Source organism: Cottoperca gobio, chromosome 12 (genome assembly GCF_900634415.1).
Source record: "Cottoperca gobio chromosome 12, fCotGob3.1, whole genome shotgun sequence".
NCBI classification, from domain to species: Eukaryota; Metazoa; Chordata; class Actinopteri; order Perciformes; family Bovichtidae; genus Cottoperca; species Cottoperca gobio.
The window spans coordinates 9,809,637-9,825,435 of NC_041366.1; the positions used below are offsets into that span (position 1 = coordinate 9,809,637).

At 39.4% G+C, this 15,799-nt stretch overlaps 1 protein-coding gene across 1 annotated transcript in view; it reads left to right on the forward strand.

The window, feature by feature from the left end:
- Positions 1-15,799, forward strand: part of LOC115017183 (matrix metalloproteinase-17-like) — a 61,775-nt gene that overhangs the window by 29,795 nt on the left and 16,181 nt on the right. Inside the window, exon 4 of the mRNA XM_029445441.1 lies at positions 8,965-9,251. Within this exon, the coding sequence (XP_029301301.1) occupies positions 8,965-9,251 (287 nt within the window). The remainder of the gene's footprint in view (positions 1-8,964; positions 9,252-15,799) is intronic.

Sequence of the window (15,799 nt, forward strand, 5' to 3'; positions counted from 1 at the left end):
AAGCGATGTAGGAACTTGAACAAACACTTAATTACCATGAAAATCCATCATAGATGTAAGTCCACAAAGGCCATCGTGCTCTCAACATTGTGTCGAGTGTATTGTATTAACATACCCTGAAGCTCAAAGCCATTGTTTTTGTGAGAACTGCATGTTTAAGCCAAGCTTTCCAAACCCAGTGAGGGTTATTTAAAAAATAAAAAGTAGAAAGTAGAGCCATATTCAAAGTCGAAAGGCAGTCGGTAATGAGAATATTAAGCGCCGCTATGGTCATAACTCAGCAGCAGGGGTCCATCACAGTACTAATTAAAGCCATAGCTCACAGTTGTTAGTGAGTGTTGAGAAATGCCACAGCTGTATCTAAAGGCACCGGTATGTTATAGTCCTAGAAATAGCTCTGGGACTATAAGAAGTAATAATATAAAGCTGCTAGCAGTAATGGCTAGGCATACCATAGCATAACAAATGATTTTCCATTCTCTTGTTCCTTTGGCACCTATGAAATGCTTGGATATGTCTTGCTGACTATACAGGTAATTCACTTTGACCAATTCCTTCAACATTTCCAAACTTCGAATGGCAGAATTAATTTGATTTCCACATGATGTGGCCTACATGGGGAGATCTTGAACATGTCTACAGAAAATCCTGAATGACAGGGCTGAGCTTTTCACTATGAGAAGTTAGAAAAACGCCCCCTAATCATTATGTAGCTAAGGAGATACTGGGGCTATGTGCCTAATAAGGAACAAGATAACTTTATGTGCCTGAGTTACTGAACTGTTTGCAAAAGTCTACAGTCATGCTAGCTGCTCTTTGAGGCCGTACTTAGGCACAGTGGTAATTAAAATACCAGTGTGCTAACATGCTCACAATGACAATGATGACATGCTAATGTTTACTATGATCAACATAGGGCTGGGCAATATGTTGATATTATATCGCTATCGTGACATGAGACAAGATATCATCTTAGATTTTCAATATCGTAATATGGCATAAGTATTGTCTTTTTCTGGTTTTAATTACCGTAAAGCAATGTAATTGTAATCTGAATTTACCAAACTGTTTTAGCTGTTCTATAATTTGACTTTATTTACTTATATATATCATTATATCCACATTACTGATGAATATTTATAAAACATATTATTGTGTAAATGTTTTGTGAAAGCACAAACGGTCAATCTACAATATTGTCACAATGTTGATATTGAGGTATTTGGTAAAAGATATATTTGAACATCTTAGTTTAGCATGTTAGCATGCTAACATTTGCTAATTAGCTATTAGGTATTTAGTCATAAACCAAAGAATTGGACAAACTAAAATGTTACCTGCTGATCAACAGTCAGTGGATCACCAAAGTCAGCCGGATACATCGTCTGGGAGCCAAGAATGTCTAGACGAAATGTCGTTTATTAGTTATATAGTAGATATTTGATTCTGGACAATCGTGGTGGACCGACTTTGCAAAAAATGCTTCTATGAAAAGATAATAACAAGAAAACATAAACACATATCTACTATGTATCATCACTGCTGGAGTTTATCTGAATTAAACAATTACGCACAATTTTGTTTTCGCTGGATTTTGTATGTGGCTGATGATAGCAAATATGTGTCATTCTTGTAGAAATTCAGACTCACTAATTTCATCATATTGACGACATTTTCTTCTCACACAGATGCGCTCTTAACAAGTTGAGCATTTTGTTGATTCAGCTCATGTACCAGCTTTTGGTGCAGGAATCTGTCATGAATACATAATAAAAACTGGATTACATTGATGAAAGAAGCAGGTGCAGGAATCATACAGGGAAAATAAATTGCTCTTATTTGTTGCCTCAAATGTATTTAAAATAATGAAATGATCTATAAAAAGAAATCCTAGTTTACATTATGTTTGAACACTGCTGGACTCTATTTGAATTAGCTATCTTGAGTAGTAGATTGAAAGTCAATTAGTCAGGGAAGCGTGCACTTTGAGTTTCCCTATGAGAGGTGCCTCCATTATTAGCCAATCACAAATCCATCATTGTGTCTGTATCACAAAGCAGTTCTGCCACCCAGAAGAGTTTATTGACGTGGCACTACATAATACCAGGGTACTGAAGTCCTCAGGATGTATCTCTCTGCTGCTATTTGAGGCCAGCAACCTGTAAAATTGCTTGGTGGAACGTTAAGAATAACCTATAACTGTTATTGAGTGTTATCTTATTTGGGGCCCATTATATTTTTCTCCACAATTCACATTGCCATCTCAAATTTGGTGACTGTGATAGTCGGGATAGACGGAGTGAGGGGAGAGAAAGATTTGTGGAAAGAGGGCAGACTCATGCAGAGCCATTTCATATAATTTAATAGTTTCATTTTTGGTAAAACACAGCATGAGTTTGTCAGCGAAACCTTTTTGTGTTTGAGTGTTTGTGCCGCTATATGTGTGCATCTACAAATGCATATGAGCCGCATATGAATCACCGTCTGCATATGAGCTTTTAGGGTAATCAGCTTATGTCTACGGAGGGTAACGGAGCACAGGAGGTGAATAGTATTTGTTTGTGTGTGTGCGTGCATATGTGTGTGAGTACGTGTGTGTGTGCGTGCACGTAAATTTTAGCTTCACTTTTGATGTCAGCTCACGTCTCCGTGGAGCAGCAGAGCCACGGGAAGTAATAGCCTGCTGAGAGGCTGCAGGCGGGGGACACCAAAAGAGTCTTAGAGTTGTTCTCTTCTCTTCTCTCCCTTCATCTATCCGTTGCTTCTTTCCTCTACGCCTCTCTTCATCTGAATCATCACTCTGCGTGCTGAAGGCCTCTAAGACGTATGTGGAAATTACAAGTCACACAGGTGAAATCTAATAGGAGATTGTGTGTATACGCGTGATGTGAGCTTAATCTGCTACACATGCACGCAGGCACACACACATTTAACGACACATAAGCCTTTCTCATTTGTCAAATGACGCTGGAAAATCATGCCATGGAATTAAATAGGTCGAGAAAATGAAGTCCACCTTAATCAGCCTTCTGTCCATCCAACCAATTTCAAAGTCTGTTAAATCACTTCTGTATAATCTGTGGCGGAGGAGGAGGCAGGATGGGTTGCATGCCTGTTCCTTGCTCGTCCCCACGCCCTATACTCTGAGACTCTGTTTTGTCATTCGAGTGAAATAGTGACCTGGTATCGCAAAACTTGGAATAAAAACCAGCCAGCAAAGTGTACTGCTGAGTTAATGGTAAATACGAACCTGCTGATCAACATTTCTCAATAGTAGAGTACAAGACGTGTATCCTGCTGTGGTAATTCAAGGTTATAATTTCCCAGCTCAGCATCCCTTCAAATTATATCCATAATGGACGATTTTTCACACGTGAATGCCAACGTTCAGAGTCCAGTGGGAAGCAGTGTGCCCTATATGATGTGAGGCACTTAAAACCAGTAACTAAGTAACCAGTAACTAAGATCTCTCCCTAACCTTAACCAAGTGTTTTAGTTTCCAAAGCCTTAACCACAGTTTATTTTCCACAACCACAATCAATCTCTAACCTCAACCATATCGTAACTGCTTCACTTTTTATAATCCCAGATTTTTCGTCCCTTTCTTCTATAGTTTTACAGTTATCACTAAATCCTTTTTAAACTGTGTCCTCTTAGTGTCCAGCCATTATAATCCATTTGAAAGAAGCACTCACAGCTATAAACTTGCTTAAAGCAGTTGCAAGTGCTTTTGAGCAGTTTGCTGCCCTGGGATTCTCCTCTACATACAGGCTTCCCTAGCACTCAGGGCTTAAAAGCAAATACCATGTCCTCCTCTGTAATGTCGCTGGGGAAAGTAATTTAATTTATGATTTGATTCACAGTTTGACAATGCGTATTATAATGCTCTGATAAAAAAAAAAAGTCACCAACATTGGACCTCAATCAAAGCAAAGGCAGTAAAACCCTTGCTTTTGATGCAAGAATGGGTCTTCGGTAATAATGAAAATACGTTATCTTTCATTGTCAGGCTTATGTAATTTTAGGTTGGGTGAAGCCATTGATGATACAGAAATGAACACAGCATTACGCATTCAGTATTACACTCCCATTTACCAAGGAAGGCATGATAACCTAAATATCATAATGTTTATTTGCTATTGTATGTTGATACAAGTGCCAATTTAATTTTTTTTAAACCCTGAATTCAAAATCCCTCACCCTCTAACGCCCATGTGTCATCCCCATCTCTCTCTCTCTCTCTCTCTCTCTCTCTCTCTCTCTCTCTCTCTCTCTCTCTCTCTCTCTCGCTCTCTCTCTCTCTCTCTCTCTCTCTCTTATGCTCACATCCCTGTACTACCTTACAAGTCTGTAACACAAGCCATTTTTAAAGAGCCTTTTGTAATGAGGTACATTTTTTTGCGGCTAAGGAAAAGGAGACATCACATACTCTGTCGGAGATGGAAATGTGTCTGTGTGATCACTGATCCCTGTGAGTGTAGAAGCCTGGAGAAACGCTGAACCTTAAGGAACCCGTCATTCTCACGGAGAACAAAATCTGATTCCGACTAAAGTTAGAACTGTAGAACTGTGGAAGATGAAGCCATGGGGAGTTGTCAGAAATATTTCTGCCATAGGAGAGTGTCTGCTTTTCACTCCCTCTTTTTCTCTCAAAGTTCCCCCATATTACAGTGGTTCTCTCTCCTTTTCCTTCCTCATTATCTCTTTCCAACCTACATCATCCTGTTCATTCTCTCCTTTCGTGTTTCTCTGCAGATTGGACATGTACAGTGTCTTCTTCTGAAATATAATAGACGGTGTCACCTGATGAAATGAATAGAAAGGAAGACAAACAATCCTAAATTGTTTAATGCCGACCAAAGTTGAGTCAACCATGCACGTATACATTTGGAAGAACACACAAACACCAGCCTCATTTGAATTACAGCTTGTAAGTAGGTGAGCTAGTGTAAGCATTTTAAAATTAAGAAGGCTTGAAAAGCCCAGTAGACATTAATGTTAATGATGAGCAGCCCAGTATCCCTTAAAAATGATGGTTACATTGGATACATCTTTTTTAAATTGTTTTTTTTAACAATGCCAATGGTCTTAAAACTAGCGCTCAGTATTAATCAGGACAGATAAAGAACCAAGAACGATAAATGAATGCTTGAAAGCACCATTATGAACCGCTAGTGTACCTACCTATGAGAGTAAAAAATATGCTGTGAGAGAGAAGCTTCAGTCAGACGAATGAGTCACCACTCCTCAGGAAAAAAAGGACATAATCATGAAGGATTGGTGTATGAATTGAAACAAGTCTCAAACTAATGATTTGAACTCGGCTTTTAAGATATCAGCTTCAATACGAGCAGGAATGGGAAAGACAAAGGGCTTTTTATGAAACTAGATTGTTTGTAGTGACAGAACTTTGGTCTCTGAACCTATTTGTGACCAAAATGTTGAGACCATGATTGTCTTGAGTTTGACAAGTGCCTTAGCAGGTTTAGCTTGTCGAAACTAATCACACATTTTTACGCTTTATTGGGGTATTATCGTTGTGGAGTGGGATTTGTATTTGCACCGCCAAGGGCAAGAATTAAAACGATTAGCACTGTGATTTTGAGTTTAAAGTCTAAATCATTATTGATTTGAGCCCCCAGTTAACACTCATTGGAAAGCTACTTTGGCAGAAACACAACGGAAGAACAATGGTTGTATCTGTTTATAGTGCAGCCAAACAAACACATTGTTTTAATAAAGAAGTCAGTAAATAATTGGCCTTTTTACATCCTGATATAAGCAACCGCTGATCTGATTTCATGCTGCTCACAGTAAAGGGCGCTGGTTACCTTGCTGAGGTGTTGGCGGTGTGCAGCCTGGTTGCCTGGTCGCTTGGCTGCTCCTTCTTGCTCATTTATATTTAAGACATGCATTGTTTCCCTAGAATCCCTCGATTTAATGAAAATCTTAAGGATTATAACTTTAAGACTCATTCTGTCAAACCTTTCCCATCATGCATCCGGCGGACTAACGTTCAATGAATCCTAATAGCCTTGCCTGCATCAGAGCACTCTGTGTTGGTCATTGTTCTTTAATGAACCAGATTCATTCAACTTTAGCTTTGCTCCACATTTTATTACTACACTCACTGGAAATCTGCCCTCTCAGTTTGAGAACCACATTTGGACCAAGCTGGACTGTTCTGTCGACAGTTTAGAGATAAAATCATATAGTTTGTAATATAGAAATATTCCGACCTAATGCTTAGTAGGAACAAGTCGATCCTGTTAAGAATATTTTAGGATTTAATATTCTACAACTTAACAAATGTTGTAGAACAAATCAAGTTAACAAATCGTCAACTGAGGGTTAACAAGGTCTATCTGACAAATTGGACAAATTTGAGGTCTATGTCTCAAACGGCTTTAAAGTTAACAGGGTCTATCTGCATCACTAATTTATGCAGATTTTGTATATATTTGCTGAGTCAGTGAGATCTACAAAGGTCTACCTCCACATGTTCAAGCATAATTTTAGTATCACAAAGGTCTATCTACTGACAACCAATAGCAGGGCGGGAAATTAATCACGTGATCATTTTAAGCACAGGAATAACGTTTTGCTGCCAACTGTTTTATATGTGTGTAATCTAGTAGATAGTAGTTCAAGTTAAGATCATTAAGTTTACTAAAAAGTCTCAAAAATTCAGATTTATTAGCAAATATTATTTTCATTTTTAAGTTTCCTGCCACGTGGAACTTGTGTAAACATTTTTAGAGCTTAAAATTAAGCTAAGTTGCATAAAATACAGTTGAAGGTTAAATTTAAAATTTTCGGGTGGGGAAATGTCAGATAGACCCTTGGGACTCTGGTATTCCAATACTTTCGGAACCACAAAGGTCTATCTGCAAAATTAGTTTCGTTTCTACCCATAATACGCACTGAATCGGATGGCCCAAATAGTCTTAATTTCACTACCTAGTGTGTAACATGTGATACGTCAAAATTGGTTGGAATTGGTTTTATAGTGTCCACGTTATGAACTGTTGAATTTTCAAATGCGTTTTTCTGAAAACTCGTCAAAGTGCAGATAGACTTTGTTAACCCTCAGTTGACGAAATGTGTGTTAGAGATTATTATTTTTTTTTTAAAGATGGATTAAAACACCAACCAAACAGAAAACCAGTGTGTTATCCCTTGAGTAAGAGAGAATTAATTTATAAGCCGGTTTAACCACAGATACTGGAAAAGTTACAGCTCCAGCTGGATTGTACTCACCTTTAACTCTCCCTACAGAGTTTACAGTCCTTGTTGCTTTCTGAACATTTCTCCATTTACCATTTCACCTCACTTTGCAATTGTATTGCTTCTTCCATGCAAATGTCATGCATAAATGAGATACACAGGTGGTTTGACAGATGGCCATAATTGTTTTTGCTTCAGCTATATGCACAAATTGGTGTACTACGAGGCTTTCTTGCACCAATTTGTTGTCATTTTATTTCATTCTTCCAGTATGTTTTCCTTTTAGACTCGGAGACAAATAACTTTTGTTTGTGCTTGTAGAATTCAGTCGATATGTGTGAGACATCTTGCCTTGTAGTATTAAACTATTCCTCAGGTCTGTCTATGACAATCAATATGTGAATTAATATCCATGTTTGTGCTCCTTTTTTGACTGAGGTACATTCTTGCCTCATTTGAACACTTTGAAAAATAGCCAACCCTGTTGATAACATCCAGCTGTTCCATACATGGAGCGCGCAATAGCATGATGTGCTACCAGAATAACGTTGAACACATGCAGTATGTTAGTATAAACACTGAGTAGGATGTTAATGGAAGGAAGTCATTTGTAACAGAGCGATTTCCTGTACTATAAAGCACCTTCACAATTGTTTTAATGGTGTGACTAAGTGAAAAACAAAGCTCCCTACGCCACGTTGTTCTTTTCCAACTAATTTCTACCAGGTGGTAAACTGGTTGTAGCCGTGAAGACGAGGCAAAACTCTCTAAAGGCCAAGAGCCTTTAAATGTCCTAAAGCAGCCTGCAGCCTGCCAAATTGCTTCTTGTATTTACACAAAGTGCTTTTGTGGGGAGAACGAAGGCGTTCGGCGTGTAGAAGCAGAGATGTAGAGAGAGGCCAAGACTGACTGGTGGAGAGAAAAGAAAGGAAACGAGAGAATCGATGAGAGAATGGAGAAGGAGCGGAGATTTAGAAGAACAAACCTAGCATGACGTCTGAGTGGTTTTCTGTTTACTCCTGTTCTGTTTCTACTGTCGCGGATGGAAAGAAATAGCTTAGAGAGATGTTAAGTGTGATTTGAGGAAGGAAGAAAATTAAATAAGGAAGGTAAAGGGAACGCTGATGCCATAATCTCTTCCAATGCACATTGTATTCTCAACTGATTATCAGTGTATACGAACAGCGGGCGCACTTAAGCATGAAACACAAAAACCTATGGAATCACATAAAATAGGAAACTGAATTTTCTTTCCTCGAGGTCTATCCCAGTAACTAATATTGCGTACTTGTCCTTTTATGCTTTTGTGCTTTTATACAATCCAAAGCTATCTCTCCATCCTGCCAGTATCTACTGTATACTGCTTCCTTTTCCCACTCCTTTCTGTCTCCTGGGCTCAGATCCCTCTCTCCCAATTTTTTACCTTTCGTGTCCCTTCGCAGACTTCATGTTCATCTCTGATGTGTCACACTTACACATGACATGCTCCTTCTCTTCTCTTGTCTCCTCCCACAGGTTTTACCTCTCTTACCCTTTCCTCCTTTCCTTTCCTTTTCTTCTCTTCTAGTTTCTTGTCCATCATTATTTTTTTCTCTCTCACTTTGGCCAGCTCTCCTCTCTTGTCCCCACTTTTGCTTTGTTCCTCTGTCCAGTCTCAGCCACCAACTCACCTTCCTCTCCTCCTCTTGACGCAATCTTTTTGTATGTGATATATTTCCCTCTCTCCCTTTCTCTCAGAGTGAGGACCTTCCCTAAGGACTCTGCCTTACTGGGCAGGGACACTGTTCGAGCCCTCATGTACTACGCCCTGAAGGTCTGGAGTGACATCGCACCACTAAACTTCCACGAGGTGGCCGGCAATGATGCAGACATTCAAATCGACTTCACCAAGGCCGACCACAGCGATGGATATCCCTTTGACGGGCCGGGGGGCACCGTGGCGCACGCATTTTTCCCCGGGGAGAGGTTCACAGCTGGGGATACACACTTTGATGACGACGAGGCCTGGACCTTCAGATCTCCAGGTGAGGAACTTTGCAGTCTGCCATACTAAACCACAGTGTCTGTGTTTGTACAAATGTGTAACATCCATTTGGTGCCAGCACCTCAGAATGACATTGACTTTTCTTTCCAGCTATGTTTATATCTAAAAGAGAAGTTGGGTTTCCATCACATAATGCATTAAAGTTTAAAGCCTTTTAGGTGTGGGACATGGATTATTTTAAAGGTTTTATTATTTACCTTTATCATACTTTTTCAACTGTTTAACTATTACAGCTATTTCAACCATTTCTCCATTACTTTAAGATAACTGCTCCAAACTGTTATTCTTTACTCTTCTTTACTGTATTTCAAACTTCTATGCTCACAGACCAGCTAGTCAGCTTCATGCACAATTGATGCACACGTTGTTGTGTTATAACTGACTGGTTGATGGGCAGCTCTGTAAAGTTTCTAAAGATTAGCTTCACACCAATTTGTAATCCTGTTTGGCTGTTTTATTTTGCTTCTCAACCGAAATCATTTAGTTTACTTTAAATTTGTTGTGCTTTCCACGTACCGCCTGGCAGAAGTCCCCCCCTGGGTAACCCTGGTTGGGAATCACTGCTCCAGGTGATGCTGTTGTTCCACCTTTAATTGCTTGCTACACCTTTGTGATTCAACTAATTGCAATGTTGTGCACATGCTGACACCCTAAAATGTCTACAGAATAATAAAGATGGTTGGTAACGAGATCTGTGCACTACCCTGAGCGACTGCGACAGTGTTTTTCAAAAGTTTCTGTTGAGCAATGCTGAATTGCTTAATGAATGGACAGGAAATTAATTCTCAACATAATAATTAACAAATCGCTTAAGATCTTGAATTGAAAATGCACAACATTGCCTGGTTACAGTTTCTGATACATTTGCTGCAGTCATGTTGTTGTGAAAGTAAATATCTTTGGCTTTTGGACTGTCAGTCTGACATAACGAGCGATTCGAAGACTTCTTCATGAGCTCTCAAAGCCAGTAGGCATTTTTCTTATTTATATTGCATTTCAGTGACAAATGATGAAAATAATTGGCCGTTGATATTTCAAATATCATTTTTTTGTATTGAGGTCAAGGCAGAAGTCTCAGTCAGAAGTCTCTAGCTCATATGCATGGCTGGATATCATGTTATTTTGACACTTGAAGTCAAGATCAAGATGGCTCATTAACCTGATATTACTATATACTATTATCTTTGTATTGCGTCATTATTCGGTCTGATATTACAGTCGTCGACACACAGGCTGTGTTTGTCTCATTCCAGTGAATATTCATTCAGTGTGTTTTTTGCTTTGAGCTGTGTGGGCTAATAGATTGCTTTATGCAGTGTTATCCAGAATGATCTGGCTAAATTACTTTCATCAAACAGTTTTGAAAGAGCTTGATTACCCGCTGAGGGAGATCTGCAAGTCTGAAATGAGGACAGGATGACAGCGGCTCTAAATGGAATTCATTCAGCTCTGCCAATCAAAAATAGACGATTATATTATAAATATCCGTTATTCTTTTACAGCTCTGGGAAACACAACACTGTGCTTTGGTGTTCTGACTTTAGACGTAAACCTCCACATATTCACTCTTTCATAAATTCCCTCACTCACAACACCCTCCTCTCTGCATACATCATTATTCAGTCACCTCCTCTTCATTCCACTTTGCACTTCTGCAGAACTGTCTGTGTCCTTGTTTTCTATGAATCATTATGAATTCCAGAACCTTCTTTTCTATGTGTGTGTTCACTCTAGTGCAAAATAAGTTATTTGTAGCACAGCGGGATCATTTAACAAAAAAATGTGACCCGTTTGTCTAAACCCTTGTAGTCTTGTCACTCATCCTCCCCGCTGTCCTTTTTTTTTTTTTGTTTAAAGGTATGGAGGTGGCAAACAGGAAAGGGCAGAGGAGCATTATAAGTCCACTCATCCGAATGAAATGAGCGGATGGAGTGATCAAGTCGCACAGAATGCATCGTCAGGCAGAGGCTGTCTCGGTGCGGTCACACGAATGACAGCATAAATCATTAACTCTCCTTTTGACTGGCTTTCTTTAGTCTTCCTTTCATCTGGATGACTGAACACACAATGTCCTTCCTCTCTCCTCTGTTCAGTACCTCCATTCACCCCTTGTTGAAAGATGGATGGACAGCAGACGTGATAAATATTTGGCTAAAACGTCCCTCACCAGTCTCCAAACTAAGTCGGAAAAAAAACACAAATGAGGATGAAAGTTCATATTAGCATGAAACAACAATCCCAACTCACGGTCCACTTGTTGGAGGTCTAACAAGCCTAAAGCGTTGACACGTCAACTGTTTTATTTTAATTACACTGCAATTAAATAAATTGATTGTGTGAAATGAACACACGTGGGTTAGCGTGGCAAAATGTTTTGATAGTGTTATCTCAAAAAGATATTGTACCATTCTGCTGTGAGCAGAAGCTACAGCTCTATAAGTTGTTCCATCAACACCGGGATACAAAAAAAGAGTTAACATGCGGCATTGTGGAGAAAAAAAGATATCAGGTTGTAAAGTCTGGACGATAAAGCAAAGGTTTGCTAGATGACTGTTCAGAGGATTTAATCCTGACTGAATTAATTTAACAGGCTGATAAGATAAAGAAATGAGCCAAAGGGTTGTAAGACTTTTAAGTTATTGGTTTTATCTTACAGTAAAGCCCTACAAAACATGTTGTATTGTCAGCTGTCACTTAGAGAGCTGCAGTTGGGCAGACACACTGTTAACTATGTACAAATCGTGAAGATGACCTCGCATCAAAGACATCCATAGTGCCGCACTCGGTTGTTTCTACACACAAAGTGACAAATAATTGTGTAAAGAAGTTCATGTCTCGGCAACTTTCTGACCTGCACACAACTGACCAATCACTACGTGCGGTGGGCTTCCTTGTCGGATTGTCTGTTTTATAAAAGTTACACATATATGGAAATGTGATAAGGCGAAAGAAATACACCCACAGTGTCTGTTTGACATATCATCAAGCTTAAATGCATTGTGGTTTTGTGGTTGGTATGAGGGAATTTGGCCACTATATTTTGGATAATACAACCTGGACTTACACATAGATGTTTTCTTTTTTATAAAGTATAAAGTATGTCAACTCCATGGCAGAGAAATGTTAAAAATAAGAACAACAGATTTTTCTAATTATATATCTGCCTTAGTAGGTAATTGATATCAGTATTTTACCTTTGTGTAATTGCAAATAGTACTTAAGCAAGGGAAGAGTAATTGTTGTTACCGCCATGCTGTGTATACCGACATCTGCTGAAAAGTCCCCGCAGCCAGACATGAGGGTCTGCCAAAAGTATGTAATATGTGGGGTTTGCCAGTACTCCTCCTCTGTTTCCAAGTGAAGCATTTTTTCCTTTCAGAAGAAACAGAATTGCATGAGTTGACAGCTTATACCTATTTCTAACTACACCTCTTTCTCACCTCACCCTCCCAAATAGAGTAATTCCTGGATGAAAGATGAATTCATGACAAAACCTGACATGAATAGCTCTTCCAAAGCTGGAAGCAAAATAGAGAGAATTCTGTAAGCAAGCAGTATCTTATGAAGCAGTTGCATTTACAATATGAGTGATTTCACCACACAGACGCAGTGACAGTAGACCTACGCTGTGTGATTTTAAGTGTCATTCACTGCAAGAAACAGAGCTCAGTTACAGTTCATGCACCGGCACTTTCATTGATAATGCTGCGTACTGAAAATGTTGACATTTGTGGGCTATTCCCAGGATGAGATCTGGGAAAACAAGCATCCAAGCAAGAATATGTATTCGTTAGCTAGTTTAAAAACATATTGTAGCTGTTACTTTGTATAGATTTACACACCAAAAACGTCACCAACCCCAACAGTGTCATGCCTTTGGTGTAATGTGATCGGTTTGCACAGTGCTGCTGTGATGCTCAGTTGCATTTTGTGCACATTTTTCTTTTTCTTTTTTCATTATTTCACTTTTAGATGTCTTAGACAATAAGAAGGGCTAACAGTTTCTTGTCTGGTATCCCATATCTGACAAATATCTTCGAATTTTGTTCTTCTTAAGTGAATTTGAAGTGTTGAAATAAATGCAGGCTTGGTTTTTTTTTGTCTCTGTTTGACATCTCACAGCTAACTGTCAGCCAAAAGGAATTGTGGATTTAACTGGGGAAATTGGGATCAGGCAACCAGATGTTCAAGGATTAACTTGTTTTTATTACATTATTAAGACTGTGGTAGCAGAAAACAACATATATTCTCGATCTAAAATATCACATATCTGGAGTCTGAAACTGGTTTAGCACTTTGCTTCATATAGTAACTAAATGCCAATTAGTTACTACATGGTTTAATTCTGTTCAAATGTTGTCCGGTCTGTAGAAAGATCCCGAGCCCCATGGTGCATTTTGACCTCATGTTTTAGATTAAACCTCAACCTGGATGGAGTTTAGAGTGTATGTGTGTGTGTGTGTCTTTGTGTTGTTGTCTATCCCAGCTGGTGAGTCTGTGATGGGTCCATGACCTGCGTGGGTCTCCCTCCTTTGTTTTGCCCTGTCATGGCTGTGAGCCATATGTTACAGGACAGCAGCTCAATCTGCTCCGATTAGACCTCCCGCCAGGCCGCAGCAGTGGCAGGACAAGCAGAGGATGCTGTAGTGTAGCGTGAAGTGAGGGGAACAGCTGCTTAGATGTAGGCCGGGTTAATAGGAGCAGGACAGTGAAGGAGGGAGCGGTCATATGTGTAACCTTGTCGATATGACTGTAATTTATTTCTCTTAACAGTCTGCCTCCATCATGTGTGTTTTTCACAGGTTAACAACCACTAAGTTGTTGTCAACATGATACTAAATACATTTGTACTGAAGGACAAACCAGTAAAATAGTTCAAACTTAACTTAAAAACAGTATAGACCACAAAGTTATTGCCCTTAATGTGTTTGTAAGTGCTAATTCTAAAGATTGAAGTTGTTTGCCAGCCATTCATAGTTCAGGGAGACTGATAGATAATGGTACCCATTGTGTTTGTATTTAAAGTGGCATTCGATGTAGGAGAAAGTATGTGTTGATTTTGTGAATCACTATACCTTGTTGGACATTGTTCTTATATTCTTTCTTCCCCTGTGATGAATCCCCTCAAGGGTGAAATTCGCATGCCAGAGCATCAAACGTTTTCATCTGTAAAGCAAGCACAGACTGCTAGTTTGAACTGTTCAAATCTTATGAAGACAATAATAAAACTCAAATGTCTTTAATCAGCTCCCCAAAGATAGCCACAGACCTAGTAGAATACTCTCTTCTTCTGTGGTATTGGTTTAACTTGTGAGTGTGCCTTCTCTCCCACTCTGAGGCTGCCAGACTGGCACACTGAGGCGAAGGGAAAAAGTTAATTAAACAACTCTTAATTTCTTCAAGTCACACTTCACCTTGCTGCTATCTCACAACAAACTCCCCCAGCATCATCAAGTTGTCTCTAAGGCATCGTTGATGTCAGTATCACTGCTTCTACGTGTCGTTCTGCCTGTAAGTACAGCTCACGTTAAGTCCTGCCCTGGCTCGGCTCTGATCCCACAAAGCTATCAGATTCAGAAATTGTTGTTCTTAGCAACTTTTTCAAAAGCATGCTAATCCCTTGAGAAGATGTAAACTTGTTAGGTCAGCCCAGAGGGTAAAAAGTGAATGTTGGTGCTTCAGCAGATTGCAGAGCTATGTAATCATCTTTAGAAAAATGAACCATATCCGACAAATCCGTAGCTGAGTAATTGCCTTCGCTAATTCCCTTCCCCCATCTCCCGGTGCATTGTTCTCAGCGGGACCCTAAGTCTAGGTCCGCCAAGGCCATCTCTTAATGTGTATGATGATGCTGAATAGAGGAATATAAAGCACCACATTTAGCGGACCAGTTCACTCCCGCTGTGTGATTGATGGTTCTGGCATCCATTGGGAGTCGTGAGAGGGCGGAATCTCAGTGAGATCAAATAAGTGGAGGTTTGGAAGTGCTGTTTCTGCTTTGACAGGCAGCAGATTAGTTCTATTAATTAGCACTCTTCTAGCAATCTCCTTCTGCAAACTGATTACCCCGACTAAAACAAAAGTGTCATTAAGCAGGTGAATTTTTCATGACTTTCATTTTTTTTCGGTGTGTGTGCTACTGGGGTGTGCATGCATCCTTGTGTGTACTGTTTACGTCTCTGTGAGGATGGGTTCCTCTGCGAAAGAGAATAAACACACACAGAATGGTAGGCAGATTGAACGGTTTAATGCTACTATATTTACAATCTTATAAACTTCTTAATAGATAATATGACATAGACATATATTAGGGTTACGCCAGTCAGTCTTTTCCCCAAGTGTGCATTAGACAGTATTAACTTTGAATCTTACATTTTACATCATAAAGGTCTACCAACCAAAACATTGTTATAATTTCAATTGACGACAATGTGAAGGATTTCTGGTTTCTTCTCGGGCATGTAAAGATTTACCGTCCTTGTCTTTCTCTATCCCCTTCTCTTGTTTGGTGGCATAGACGATTAGGGG